Here is a 14,989-nt window from a genome sequence, read left to right as displayed (position 1 = left end):
CCGTTTACTAACCGTTCCCGTTTACCCAACTAGCGGGGACCCGCGCGCTAGTTGTTAATAAATAAGGGAGTTGGCATATGCAAATTGAATTTATTTACGAACCGCGAAAGACAGGTGACCGCTTGTCATACACAAATTCACAGACGACCATACTCTCCACAAAATATTGATCAGCTGTTTGAACTTCCAATAGAGAACTGCATGCAGTTGGAAAATCACTGTTTTTCAAGTCTATTACATTATCATTCAAACCAAACGAAAATTCAGTTCAACAATCAAACATTGTGGTTCTTTCTCATCTTCTATGATTGAAATGGGCTATTCCATTTCAAATCTACACTTCCCCTGTGGAAGATTTTGGAAATATCTTTCACAGAGGGAGTATGAATTTCAAATGGAATGAATGCATTGGCAGCTCCATTTGTAACTCACCCTCCCTCAGTGGAAGACTCAGGTTGAATCTTTCTCAGAGAGTGTATGAAATAAGGAGCTGCCTAATGTGTTCATTCCATTTAAATTTCATACTCCCTCTGCGAAAGATATTTCCAAAATCTTCCACAGGTGTAGTGTGGATTTTAAATGGACTAGCCAAATTCATCTTACCTCCTCTATGATGTCTTTGTACAAAGCCACGGACACGTCAGCCTTCAGTGTTGGCGTCAATCCATCAAACAAACTTTCCGGGTCAATTCCGTTGGTCCTCAGCCACATGTACTGGTAACGCTTGCCGATTCGTTGTTTGAGCACTGGGTTAACCTTTTTGTTCTACAACCAATCAATATCACATCAAAAAATCAAAAAGATCGTCATCTTACTATAAATAGGGGAATGTTGTGACTATCTATCTATCTATCTATCTATGTATGAAGATCGAAAGGCTCCGTCAGTTTCGATCCAAATGTCGCCAAATTCATACGGGAGATCGAGGAATATACGGGAATGTCCTGTTATTAATTTGGTTGGAAACGCGTCAAGAATTGGCTGCAAAAACAGTGAAAATATGGGTAAAAAGCGGGGTTTTTGTTATGAAAATCAGTTGCCAGCCTACGGCGTCACTGCAGCTGGTCGGCAGCGCGTCGGCGCCCAGCGTGCGTATGTCGCACTACGCCAATCTTGTGAGTAAGCGGCGCGAGAGCCACCTGACGCCGACGCTGCTGCCGATTCGTTGTTTGAGCACTGGGTTAACCTTTTTGTTCTACAATCAATCAATATCACATCAAATAATCAAAAAGATCATCATAAAATACAAAGAGCACCATTTTATTAATGTGTACCAAGTTTGTGAAAATATTTTCATATGTTTCAAGTTTGTACAAACATCCATTGGATTTTAGTCCAAGATTTGAAGTTTCAAAATTGCAAGCCTTTAAATACAAGTAAGGTGATCAAACAAATTATGAGCACTTTAAGAGTAATTGAAATAGACGATGTGTCTTCTATCCGGGGGGGGTTACTCAGTACAAATGACCATACAGGGACGTGCCGCAAACATGGGTAGCATTTTCGCCTGTTTGGCACATCAATGACCCCTTTTTGGTATGGATGGGTCCTTTTTTCAGAAATGTTTTGGAAAATAGTCCAATTTTGCCTCACTGTAGTCAAAATTTTTGAAATTTCCCAAAATTAATGGGGAAAGTTGAAAAATTAAAACAATTTATGTTAAATTTGGTGGAAAATTTTCAATTTTGGTATATTGATGGGTCCAAATTTCTTGAAAATTGGTACATTTGATTGGTTGACTTTCAAATTCTCAGCGGCACACCCCTACCCAAACCAAATTTGAGTACACCCCCTGCATATCATATGGCAATAATATGTGACATACTTACATTCATGTATCTGTTAGCTGAAACAATTTTCTCTTGGTAGTCTGCTCGCTGTGAATCAGCGTTAGCCATGCTGGCAGCGACACTAGCAATGATGTACCCAAAGTAGAGCATTCCGAAGAGCATGGTAAAGACAGCAATGGACATCTAAGCAAAGACAAATGGCCACAATGGAATTAACCTAAGGTGTCTGAGTATAGGGTTGAACAATTATTATATAAGCAGTAAAACCATATTGTAACATTTCCATAAAAATAATAGATTCATATTTCTTGTCCATAACATGTTAGCTTTTACTATCAGAAATGTCCACTTTTAATTTTGAGCAGAACAACTGAGGTAAAGCAAAGAAAATTGGAATTTACTACAGTGCCGGTGTCACCAATGCATATCGCTTGGTCCGTCGTGCTACGACACGGTCTTTTGATGTGTGTATGATTATCCTGCACACCATGCATGTACATACTGTGTCATGAACATCGCTTACGTGTTCAACTAATATTTCCATCGTAATTACAAAACTGCAGCACCTAAAGTCTTGATTTTTGCAGGGTATGTTAGTTTAATGAAGTACATTATAACTGTGTAAAAAACAGAATTTTAAAAAATTTTGAATGCGTCCTAAGTCCATGTTTTTTAATTTTTTATATTGCATTAAAGGGGCATTTAGTGATCCGCAGCCTCATCCCCACTTTTCCCAAAAAAGTTGAGATTTTTACACCACTGGATACCTCTGGCTACATAATGTTTATGTACCAAATATTTCTTGCAGATTAATTCGTTTAGCAAAAATATCGCCAAATTTGAATTTCGTTCTGGTGCACCAGAACGAAATTACAACGCATTGTCTATGGAGCAGTGTAATACACATAATCATGCATAACTCGCATAAGCGCAAAATCGGAATCAACTGAAATTTTGGAAATAAGCTTTTTTCGTGGATATCTACTGAAAAATGTCATAAAAAGAGGATGCTAGGATCACGAAATCCTCCTTTAACAAAGAAAGGAATAACTACAATCCCATTCAGACATGATCATACCACTATAAAGTTTCTCACCTCAGTCCCGTTGTTAGGGTAAGCGACGATGTCACCATAACCGACAAGTGCGCCAGTAGCAGAAGACCAGTAGAGACTAACAACGTACAGCTGCATGGGTGTCATATTAACTGAAAAGAATATGGTCAACAAGCATTAACACTCTCCAAGCCGGTGTCGACTGCACACGACAAGTTCCACATTTTATTTAAAAATTCAAAAATTTCAGAATTGTGCAATTGAAAAATGAGCACAAATAAGCCTTGTATTGGTTTAGTGGTTCTTTAGATAGTTCTTGATATTTTGAGAAAAACTTGAGACTTCACGTTGAAGTCTATGGCCAGCATGCGGAACATTAAGGGATGTTTACCCACAAAATCTTCAATGGAAGAAATTAAGATTGTTAGGTTAATTATAGGCATAGATACTGGGGGATAAATCCTCCCCAATATTTTGCCAGGGGGGATGGTCCATACAATCAACCGCCCAATGTTGACACCTATATGTGGGTTTCTGACAAAATTAACCATATAAAGCCCCCCAAAAGTGCAAATTTTTGCATGCATCACACAAATTTACTCCACTTTTGAACCATATTTCATCATTTTAGCTTCAAAATGGCAAAATTTTTCACGCGCTTTGCGCACATTTGTACAATAAACGTTTTCTGTCACCAAAGTACTGGATTCACTATACTTCAATATTTTTTTCCAACCCCATCCCCCCAATGTCAAAAAGAAATGCCACTGAGGTTAATTAGTATAGTAGCACTTATAAGTACCGTAACCACCCGGTATAAGCCCACCTTGACTATAAGCCCATCCCCTATTTTTCAAAACATTCTGGGAACAAGGGTGCACTCAGGTATAAGCCCAGTACTAAATTTTGGCCAAGTTCTTAAATCAAATCAATGCTTTGCTCTCATATTTAAGAACAAATATAAAAAAATATCAGTTGATAATTAACATTCCACACTTATAATTTTAAGAAATTGACATAGATGATAGAAATTACTGATACATTGGGCATATACAAATGGGGGATGATTGTTCTTATTTTTAAATTCATGCACTAGCCCTTCCCCGGTTATAAGCCCACCCCCATTTTTGAAGTGAAATCTGCCATCTAGGGGGTGGGCTTATACCCGAGTGGTTACGGTAGTAGCTAGTAGTTGTTCTTTAAGCTGGTAAAAAGTGATTTCTGGTAGCTTAATCTGTTGCTACAACTCAATGAGTTTACTGACTCTATAGGAAGAGAGAAGCCCACTATATGTGACCGGACACTACGAATCAGCCGTAAAGTCGGCCCCGGTCAATTTTGTTTTATTTCGTGTTTAGAAAATAGATATCATAAGCTTTAAAATGGTATATCATTTATGATATCCAGAAGCAGGGTTATGGTTTTTTGAACTCTGCTCTTTCAACAAAATGATACCTTTTTTTGGTTCTACATGTGTATCCTTTTCCACATTGCTGGTAATAAATATCATACAGTCATAATTTGCGGTCATTTCAAATCATCCTTAATTCAACAAGGTTCAGGTATGTCCTCGCATTGTTAATTGTTGGTTATACATACCTAGACAAAATACAATGCTTTGTATAACCCACCACTTGTACAGGATTTAACTAAAGCAAACAAAGACTAGAACTATTTAAGGATTCTATAATAGAAATAGGTAGATTATTATCCTCTTCAGCAATAGGATTATTGATTGGTTTAAACACTATCAAATGAGAAACATGTCACCCCAAATTGAGGTACCTATGAAAGATACAAAATGAAACCATTGCCATACCCATACCGGATTATATTACTCGCCAATCAATGAAAATAACAAGGCAATACCATCCTGCCAAATTCAGAGTTGTCAAAACCAACAGCAACGTTTATAAATACAGCTTTTATCCTCGTACAATACAGGACTGGAACGACCTCCTTCAAACATCCTCAACATAACCAGCACTGAAAGTTTCAAAGCAGCTAGTTCCGACCACATTATGAAGTAACCCATTTTGTTTCTTTTTTGTATGTGTTTTGTTCATCCAAATCCATCATTCCTATCTCAATTAGATATTGCTTTTTGCAACGTTGAGTATTTTGTAGATGTAGAGAAATACGACCTTCACACACATTTTACACTGTAACTCAGAATACAATTTGCCGACTTTACGGCTTATTTGTAGTGTACGGCCACATATAGATGCAAAGCAGGTACATACCGAAGTCGTCAATTTTCATGATCCAGGTATTGCTGGCACAATAGTGAACACCGACATGGTGAAGTTCTCCCGATCAAGGGCTACATGGTCGACTCCGTCGAAACCGACTAGTGGACATGCTTGCATGAACCACGCACAAGCCATGGTATGGAAGAACAGAATCAGGTAGAAGAAAAACTTGACTTGTCTGGATTGGAGGAAACAGAATCAAACACAACTAGACATAGCTGTGGTCTAAGACCACAAACACAGCTGTGTTGTGACCCCTTAATGACCTTTGACCCAAAATATATGAAAACCCCATAGACATTGGCTAATGTCAATGCATGTGTGCACGTGGCATCACTTTGCCATGTTATTTGTGACAGAAGAAGCATTTTGAAGGTTTTGTCTCAGACCGGAAGTGACATCAATTCATGTGTGAATGAACTGTCACTGTGCTATGTTTTTCTTGGCTGATAAATTTTTTTGAAGTTGTTTAGTTTTATACAGGAAGTGAACCCTTAATGACCTTTGACCCCAAATAAAAAATACCACATATACACTGGCTAACCACAATTCATGTGTGAACATACTGTTACTGTGCTATGTTTTTCTTAGCTAATAAAAATTTTTGAAGGTATTTCTTTTTATACCGGAAGTGACCCCTTAATGACCTTTGACTCCAAATCTATGTACACCCCATAGACACTAGGTAATAACAATGCATGTGTGCAAGTGGCATCACTGTCCTATGTAATTTGTGGAAGATGGCTAGAACGCAGTGATCTTATTTCAACAGGCTTGTCAAAAAGTAGCAATTCAACTAAAAAAATGCAAATTAGCATCGAGACATCACTGATGTGTTTTAAAAACACACTAAAGATTTGAAAACTTTTAAAACTTAACTAACTATAAAGTATAAGTTTAAATGAGACAATTCTGACTTTCATGACAGTAAATCTCAAGTTTGGATCATGTTTTACATGTTTTATTGACCATGTTAAAGCCATATTGTAACATTTCCATAAAAAATAGATTAGTATTTCTTTTCAATAAAATATTAGCTTCTACTAACAGATATTGGCCCTTTTAATTTTGAGCAGACCAACTGAGGTAAAGCAAAGAAATTGGAATTTACTACCAGCGCCGATGTCACCAATATAATGCATGTCAATCCGGCGGTTGTGCTACACAACATGATCCTTTGATGTCCCATACTGTGTTATGAAGGCTCTAAGTGTCTTGTAGCCCATACTGTGTCCCGTACTGTGTTATGAACATCGTGTACACTGTACTTGTTCAACTAACATTGATGATTAAACGATGGTTCCAGCGTTAGAGATTTTTGACAAAACTAGTACTACAGCACTTATTTTTATAATAGTCTTGATTTTTGCAGGGTATGTTAGTATAAAGTACAATATAATCATGTAAAAAACAGAATTTTGACAAATATTGAGGACATCCGCCTCAGCAAATGTTACAATATGACTTTAAATAGATACTATATTACGTACTTCACCATTGCAGTGTCAATATGCAGATTTCCCTCCAGGTAGTTGAATGCCAGTGGCTGAAAAAAAAAAAAGATATCTATTCATTTCAGGTACCAAAAGTTAAACCCATAAAATATAGTAGTGATATGACAACAAACTGTACACTAAACAAACATCAAAGATGAAATCATGACATTTTTAATTACTTTTTTGTAGCAATTGTATCACATTTCATTTTTTATTTCAGAAATACAGAATAAAAATGAAGTTTTTAGAAAAAAAAAATCAACAAATTGGTGGGTTTTTTTTCAAGTTTTTTTTGTTTTACAAGAAATATGCAATCAATAAATCCTATGAAAATCAAACTATAAGTTAAAAAAAACTTATTAAGTTCATAATATCTACATTTAACAGGCAACTTCCAAGGGGGGCAAGAGGGGGACAAGACTTCTCAGGGGCATCTACACCCCTCACTATGCCATTGATGTAACTTACTCTGTACTGATTTGACCTTTAAGGGCAGAGTAATGGGAGAGAACATGGACCTTTTCGAGCATAATTATTTTTGAATTGTATGTCTAAAGTATATAAAACTATACATTTTTGGAAAGGAAATGAGGCAAGGAATCCCATGGTGACGTCAGATTTGTTCAAAAATCTCGAGTTGTTTGAAAAAATCACAAAAATGCACTTTTTTACCCCAATTTTTTTGTGACAACTTGAAAAAAATTCCGTTCGGAGTAAACATTTTTTAGTTACTTTTTCATGGAGAAGAGACATGAACTTAGGGAAGGTTTTTATATTTTTTGAAATTCGTCTTATTTTTCAAATATTGCAAAAAACATGTGAAAAAAGCACTTTTCTCACTCTATTAAGCTAAAATTGCACATAATGGTGTATATTTTTGTTTAAAACAAATATTTTGAAAAAATGAGAAAACCTTCCCTAGACTTTGATTGGCTCTAAACGATAGTGCAAAAAGTTTACCTTTATCTTTCATATTTTTCGAGTTATCTTGTCACAAAAATCGTACAATATTGTCAAAAATGAACTCTGAGAAATCGACGTTTTAGTAAAAAAATGTCAAATTTATGCACAAAACGTCCTTATATTTTTAAACGGCAAGACTTTCACGCTTGTAAAAGCTGTATCTGGTGTGTGGTCTAAATATGCATCTTTTTGCACCAATGAATCTATAATGTCTGCTTTTAGTGCGCCCAAATCCAAAATAATTAAAAAATCTAAGTGGCTTTTTCACTGCAAATTTTTGTTTTGTTTACATCACATTTGCTGGCGTTAACAACATACCGAATGCGCCTTGACTCGTTGGACATACAGCGCAGAGAGTTAACGCCCGGCGTCACGCCGACGCGAATCGCCATATAATCACAATATTTCGCATTCGCAAGCATTTCTGACTCATTATTTCCGCCAATTTACTAAGCTGTCTTGAGCCATGTGACTTTTTAGAGTTAAAAGAGTGAAATAAACTCAAGCAAAAATACTGAATAAATATTAGCAAGTTGTATTTTATCAGTTTCAAGTGAAAGAATACATCTTAGTGTTGATAAATATCGAGAAATCTCAAATTCGGGCGTGGACGAATGTGTCTTCCATTACTCTGGCCTTAAGTTAAATGATCTCCTTTTACTTATTAAAATAAAGCACTTGTGTGCAATTACTACAGATGTAAGGTCCTGATTGGACTGATTTCATTAAATGTGCAAGTGGTTAAATTTTGGACCAACCAATTGAGAGGATTGTTTTATTCAAAGCAACAATAAACGATCAAGCTCATTGGTTGAATGATAAACATTTTTCGTCGCCATGGGCTGCAGCGCTAATGACCTAAATCACACACTTGAACTCAATTATGATGTAAATGTGTTCATTAAACAAAATGCAATCATTATCAGGATGACGATAACACTAATATGAAGACACAATGGTACTGGGTTAGTTTTAGGGTATAATTAGGATAATTAAAGTAATAATTATAAAAACAATGCAGATAGTGATTTTTAGGAAACTAATGAAACTATGGGTTTAGCTAATTGCTGTGAAAACAGTCTGGTCCGACTGCCTGATCAGGAAATACTGCCGAGTCAGGCAGCATGTTGCCTGCGCAGGCAGCATGTTGCCTGCGCAGGCAGCACAGGCTTTGGTAACCATTCCGAAGTTTGACAGACAAAGGACTAACTTGTTCATGGTGATTTTATAAAAGACCGGTGGAAATTTTACTTTGACACACATGAGCTACATGTAAGTTGACAATTTTTCACCGGGCGAAAAAAAATTCCGCCGGGATAACAATAACAATTTCTAACGGTTTTTAAAAAATTTGATTTAAATATGCAAATTATCTTTATTTTAACTAAAATTGATGAAAAAATACTACTGATTGTACATCCATTGATAATTTTATATATTTTACCTACTTCTTTACTCTAAATCAAGAAATAACGATATATAAAAAAAATGCTCTATTTGAAATAGAGCATTGCATTGTCAGGATACCATGTTGCCTGCAAGAGGCAACATGCTGCCTGACTTCGGCATTATTTCCTGATCAGGCAGTCGGACCGGACTGGAAAAGGGAAGAAGAAAATCCTGGTGATAAGAGTCAGAAAGGGGTCAAAATTGTTGTATTGGGTCAGTCAGTGACAATATAAACAATTTTTATCAATTAGCTCCCAAACAGTCTTAAGTATGGCTTCAAAGCGTTCTCAGCTTTGATTTGAGTGGGGATGTGCAGCTGGGACTCTGAAAAACTGCCTCAGACTTAAAGTCAAATTTGACAAAAAACAGACTCAAAATTATACCAATTTTCAGAAAAAAAGTCCGCAAATTTTGCTCAAAAACAATGAAAAACTGGCACTTTTTTGAGAAAATCAGTGTGTGCCACTGCTGGTCAATTATGAGTTGTCAATTCAAATTACATTCACATAACATTTTAATAGTGCAATTGTGAAATCATTTATGGTTATCATTCTGTAATTGTAATTGACAAATTGTATTTAACCCCAAAAGTGGAGTGCTTTCTCAATTTTTTCTTCAAATCATTATTGGGCAAGGACTCATATTGGGATATTCCATTTCAAATCGACATTACCCCTGTGGAAGATTTAGTTAAAGTCTTCCACAGAGGGAGTATAAATTATGAATAGAATTTCCATTTGAAATACTCACTTTAGTTGTGGAAGATATAGGTAAAACCATAATATAGGGGGAGTATGGGTTTCAAAATGATTAACTCTGACCAATTACATTTGAAAAACCTACTCCCCCTGTGAAAGATATTTCCAAAATCTTCCACAGGGGTAGTGTGGATTTCAACTGGAATAGCCCATTGTTGAACTTTTGACCGATTGATTTGGTATCTCTCTATGGCAGTTTCAAAACAGCATCTTTTCAGGACAATACTATCGCAATGGACAATGGGATGCGGTTGCAGGGTAGCACAGCCATTTAGGCCTACTTTTAGGCCTACAAGCTGATACAAGCTGATACATGCATAATATGCTGTGATCCTATAAGGGTTTTATGTTTGTTGTCACTTACCACTCGATACAACTGGATTAGACGGTTGAAACGCAGAACGGCATAGATGTGAATTGCTTCAGCTACAGTGATAACATAGGAATGAGTGATTGGGAGTGAGTGCGTGAGTGAGCAAGTGAGTTAGAGAACAAGCAAGCAAATGAGTAATAAGCATAAGCAAGGAATCATGATGAGTTGGGGTGCATCTGAATGAGTGAGCAAGGTATCATGCTGTAAGTTTAGGTGAGTAACTGAATAAGTGAGTGAGACGTAACTATACTAATTCTAATCAAATGTAATAGTTATAATAATTCAAAATCACACACAACAATTAAAGAGATAATCAGTATTTATCTGAATCAGAATACTGTCAAATTAATGAAACATCAGATTATGGCATTTTTAGAACAAACATAAATATGGAAATAACAAACATGAAGGCAATTTAGTACAGAAAACATATGGCATTTAACATGAGGGTACAAATAAAAAAGTTGCAATGATGAAATAAGCGTAAGTTATTAATGTTATTAAGATCAAGTCACAGATCATTTAGTAGAGCAGTTCTAAGATAAACTATTTTATACAGAAAATCCCTATTGTCACTTTATAAAGATTTTACTTACGGCTCCAGGCTCGAATGGCAAAATACGCGATGATTTCTATCGGGAGGCAGGCAATCAGGTCTACAATGAAGGTGTTTCTGTTTTTGATGATCGCAAAAGACAAGGAAAACAATTAGGACTTTGAAAATCTAAGGAATCCATACAAAAGTGCAGAAGACATCAATGAAAAGAATGCGATGCATAAATATTGTGACAAACTGAGAAAAGTTAGCTGATAAAATGGTTCGTATGACATATTAACCGTAACACGGAACATGTTTTTTTGCTATCGGAAGGTAGAGAAGGAACATGGCCATACACACCATGGCAGTTACAAGTTTGCTATTATCAACATCTTGGTTAAAAAAACATGGTCAATGATGAACAAAGATTTCGCTTGGTACCCCCCCCCCCCCGCCCCGGAATTGACCCTTGGACCCCGAGTGCCAAGCACACGATCACCGACCTCATGCCATGTGGGTTTTGCTGGCCCAGCCAGCGATTCAGTGAGCATATGATTTAGGGTGATTGCATTTCTTTGTCAGATTTTATAGAGTTGGGGTTAATACATAGGCCTTATAATGGAAAAATATGTTTTGAATAACCCTAACACAAACCATGGTTTTGTGCTATCGGAAGAGAGAGAAAGAACAAAAAATGAAAGAAGATGAACATAGATTTCAATTAGTACCCCCGGGAATTGACCTTAGGACCCCTCGGATGCGATGCACACTATCACCGACCTCATGCCACAGGGGTTTCAGGTAGCATATGACTCAGCGCTTTACATGGAATGCATGCATGCGCAAAAGTTTTCTTTGTAAGATTTTATAGAGATAGGGTTAATGCACTATCCACCATCACATAGTGAACATGGCCCGGGGGGGTCACTCTCATTGTGGCCTGTACACCATCCGCGATAAAAAAAAAACGCGTAAAAAGGGTAGTTTTTCGTGGGTAGGCACGATACGCACGTATCGTGTTTAGGGTGTCAAAAACATGAAAAAAAAAAAAAAAGGGTAGCAAAATTGCAATTGCTAATACGCGGAAATGAAATTTAGGGTATGAAATTGGATGCAAGGAATAAAATCCCTGTTTAGGGTGTGGAAACAGGCGTGTGTTACCTGTTTAGGGTATCGTTTTAGCCAAGGGTTAAATCCTTGTTTAGGGTGCTTTTCAAAAGTTGATTATCGCGGATGGTGTACAGGCCACAATGGGAGTGACCCCCCGGGACATGGCCATACACATACCATGGCAGTTACAAGGTTGCTATCAACATCTTGGTTTTAAAAAAACATGGTCAATGATGAAATGTGGTCAAACAATAGTGACACGCCAGACTATGAACAGAGCCCATGGTGAAGACAATATTGCAATGCACAAGACATTGCGAAAACACTACTGATAACGCAATTGTAATCAATGCCAAATATAATGTGACCTGAGTCCAAGATACTAAAATAGCAAAACTTACTTCATGTAGCGCTTTGCCGTTGCCACAGGATGGGTAATCAGCAAGCCTCGGTCGTCGTAGTAAGCCCAGTGAAAGCGGTAGTACCTAAGAGTAAAATACAGCATAAGTTTAAGAAAAAGAAGTGATGCATATGTCCCCATTTTGTTTTCAAACACAAGCTCTGTCACCCAGACCCCTTAAATTTCCACTCAAGGATATGAACCCAAAGGCCCTTATTTTTCAACTTGAACAGCAAAAAATAATTTATCACTGATTGTGTTACTTATTTTGAAAAAAACAACAACAACAACAACAAAGCCATTTGAATCCATTTGGAACTACTGTTCTGGTTCTCACTCAAAGACCCCCATTTGTTTGTTTTTTAAAAGGTCATGTTCTCACCAATGTCCCCCACCCATTAGGTTCAAACAGTGTGTCTTTCACCCAATGACCCCACACACTGTTTACATTTTGCTCTCACTGAACATGAAGCTTGTATAGACCAGGATCTTAGCTAGGAATTGAGGTTTGTCCATCATTTGAATAAAATTGCCTGTCCTATTTTGACCTTTCAAACATTTACCAGACTTCTACAGCCTGGTTTATTAAAGAGACACATTATAATATAGCATCTGTCAAAGGCATTAATTTTGCCCGTCCCAGGAACAAAAATGACGGCCAGCTAGCTAAGACACAGGTATAGACTAGATTCAAGCACCAAATGCCCTTAAAGTGTCAGCCCTAGACAGGGGTGTGAGTGACCACAGATAAAAAAAAGTCTGTTCCTATACTTTTTGTACATAGGAAGTGCAGAAAAAGAGATAAAAATCAGGATCAAAGTCTGAATTCAGATTTTAATCTGAACTCTCACACTCCTGCCTACACCTATCCATTTCATATTTAAGTGTCCTCCCCCACATGGTTTAATCAAAACAAAGAACAGCGACAAAAGTACTTACACATCTACAAGGCAGACAAAGTCCAGAACATAACAGATCGCCCAAAGATAAGGACTCATGTGGACGAATGCTGCTTGGAATAGGTATAAGATTGCCAACATCAAAGCGATCATCACCCGGCAAACTTCCCAAACCTGTGCATTGAATCCTTCTGGTATAATTGTCATCCTGTCACACATGGGAACAAAGAATAACGATGTTGGACACAGGACACAGGACACGTCAAATGGTGTTGCACATATTTTTGCTTTTCCACATGTGTATAGCATTTAATTTAAATCAACCATTTGTGGTTCATATAATGCAAAATGCCGTCAGATTAAGGATGAGCACAATTTATGTTGTGATGTTCCGTCATACATTCTTCCAACCCTGCTTAGTACATTAGTGTGTTATTTGAAGAAAAAATGATAACTATTATTTGTCATTAGTTAAGGCTTTTGCTAAATGTGGTTCTCCTTAGGCTGAACCAGCAAACTAAGGGTTTAACTCACATCAAATTAAGTTATGCACCTCTGACTGAAGGTAAGAGACTTCAGAAACGTTAGCTACTGTGTTATGCTACCGTAAAAACTTGATAGTTAGCATATGTGCTTACTATCGAGCACTTTTAAAAACATGAAATTGTACCAAAGTCCGGCGTTTTACCAACTGAGACACAAATTTGCAGGTTTACTTGTTCATATATAACTATGTGTATCAATGATTTGCTCAAAACGCTTTACACTTTTGTGGATGGGGCACTTCATGTTTGCATGTTTTAAAAGCGCTCGATAGTAAGCACATAATATGCTAATCGATAGTAAGCACATATGCTATCGATAGTAAGCATGGTAAGCACATATGCTAACTATCAAGTTTTTACGGTATTCTACTCACTTTAGGAGAAATTTGCTCATGAAGCGAGAGAAGCAACCCAACTGCTCGAATGGTACATCGTGGATTTCCTTTTCTTGCCTGTTTGTTATCAAAATACACAAGTTAACAATGTTATTAACGATGAACTTCTTGTTACCATACACTCTTTCCTGAAATTTAAGGAGTAACAAAATGTTAACAATTTTGTACTTTTTTTTTGCTTTTCATCTATGTGGCAAACATTACTGATGTAACCACAGAATTAGAGAAAAAGAAACCCGGGACTCAACCGCCATCTAGATACAGGCATGGAGCAAAAATTTTCGGTTTCCCACGGAATGTGCTCAAGTCCCGGTTCTCCTACTCTTTTTTTGTGGATTAACAAGGAAACTTAAGATTAATATTAAATGGAGATGTTTGTGGATCATGCTGGGAACAACATTTTCATATACTTTGACAAGCACCAAAATAAAGGTAATTTTTTAGCTTCTTATTTTTCTATACTTGTAAAAATAGATCCATTTTCTGTGTAATACTTATCCAATTTTATTAAATAAAGCTGCCGACTTATAAAATCCATTTCGCCCAGTATTACAGATGCAATATGGATCTACAGAGGACTGTCTATTTAGTACTGGTCAATGCATATTTGTGAATCAGAAATATAATTCCTTTGATCTAACAGTCTATAATACCAAATTTATTAATTTGTTTTAAATAATTCATTGATGCTAGCACTGGTGGCATCCATTTTTGCTTGTAGACATGATGTCTGGAAAGGTGACCTCCATGCTGTGGGTGGTCTTCCTGTGCTTTTGAATGGAATTTTAAATTAAGTTTTCCATAACATATTAAGAATTTAGAGACCCCCTGTTGTATGATAAACTAGCAGGTAAGTAAGTTTTGTGGAACTTTCATGAAAATTCTTTTCTGTGTGTATGGTCCATCACTTGTCACTTTGTAGTCTTGTAACATAGTCTAATGGCGTGGCCCATGGCCACTTGATGAA

The 14,989-nt window shown here is 36.8% G+C and overlaps 3 protein-coding genes across 5 annotated transcripts in view; all 3 read right to left on the bottom strand.

The window, feature by feature from the left end:
• The window catches only part of LOC140171657 (potassium voltage-gated channel unc-103-like), a 27,065-nt gene extending 26,367 nt beyond the window's left edge, over positions 1-698 (bottom strand). For all 3 annotated transcript variants that reach the window (XR_011861628.1, XM_072194951.1, XM_072194952.1), the window contains exon 1: positions 604-698. The gene's annotated coding sequence lies outside the window, so the exon portion shown is untranslated. The remainder of the gene's footprint in view (positions 1-603) is intronic.
• The window catches only part of LOC140170969 (cyclic nucleotide-gated channel cone photoreceptor subunit alpha-like), a 6,990-nt gene extending 1,814 nt beyond the window's left edge, over positions 1-5,176 (bottom strand). Inside the window, exons 1-5 of the mRNA XM_072194160.1 lie at positions 5,088-5,176; positions 2,887-2,996; positions 1,830-1,973; positions 1,145-1,195; positions 604-765 (exon numbers count right to left, since the gene is read on the bottom strand). Of these exons, the coding sequence (XP_072050261.1) occupies positions 604-765; positions 1,145-1,195; positions 1,830-1,973; positions 2,887-2,996; positions 5,088-5,106 (486 nt within the window). The 5' untranslated portion in view covers positions 5,107-5,176. The remainder of the gene's footprint in view (positions 1-603; positions 766-1,144; positions 1,196-1,829; positions 1,974-2,886; positions 2,997-5,087) is intronic.
• LOC140171661 (uncharacterized) overlaps positions 5,172-14,989 on the bottom strand; it is a 21,823-nt gene continuing 12,005 nt past the window's right edge. Inside the window, exons 7-12 of the mRNA XM_072194957.1 lie at positions 14,002-14,079; positions 13,123-13,290; positions 12,185-12,268; positions 10,732-10,808; positions 6,587-6,642; positions 5,172-5,274 (exon numbers count right to left, since the gene is read on the bottom strand). Coding sequence (XP_072051058.1) covers positions 6,602-6,642; positions 10,732-10,808; positions 12,185-12,268; positions 13,123-13,290; positions 14,002-14,079 — 448 coding nt within the window. The 3' untranslated portion in view covers positions 5,172-5,274; positions 6,587-6,601. The remainder of the gene's footprint in view (positions 5,275-6,586; positions 6,643-10,731; positions 10,809-12,184; positions 12,269-13,122; positions 13,291-14,001; positions 14,080-14,989) is intronic.

Source organism: Amphiura filiformis, chromosome 15 (genome assembly GCF_039555335.1).
Source record: "Amphiura filiformis chromosome 15, Afil_fr2py, whole genome shotgun sequence".
In the NCBI taxonomy this organism is placed as follows: Eukaryota; Metazoa; Echinodermata; class Ophiuroidea; order Amphilepidida; family Amphiuridae; genus Amphiura; species Amphiura filiformis.
This window is presented reverse-complemented; position numbering and strand designations above follow the sequence as displayed.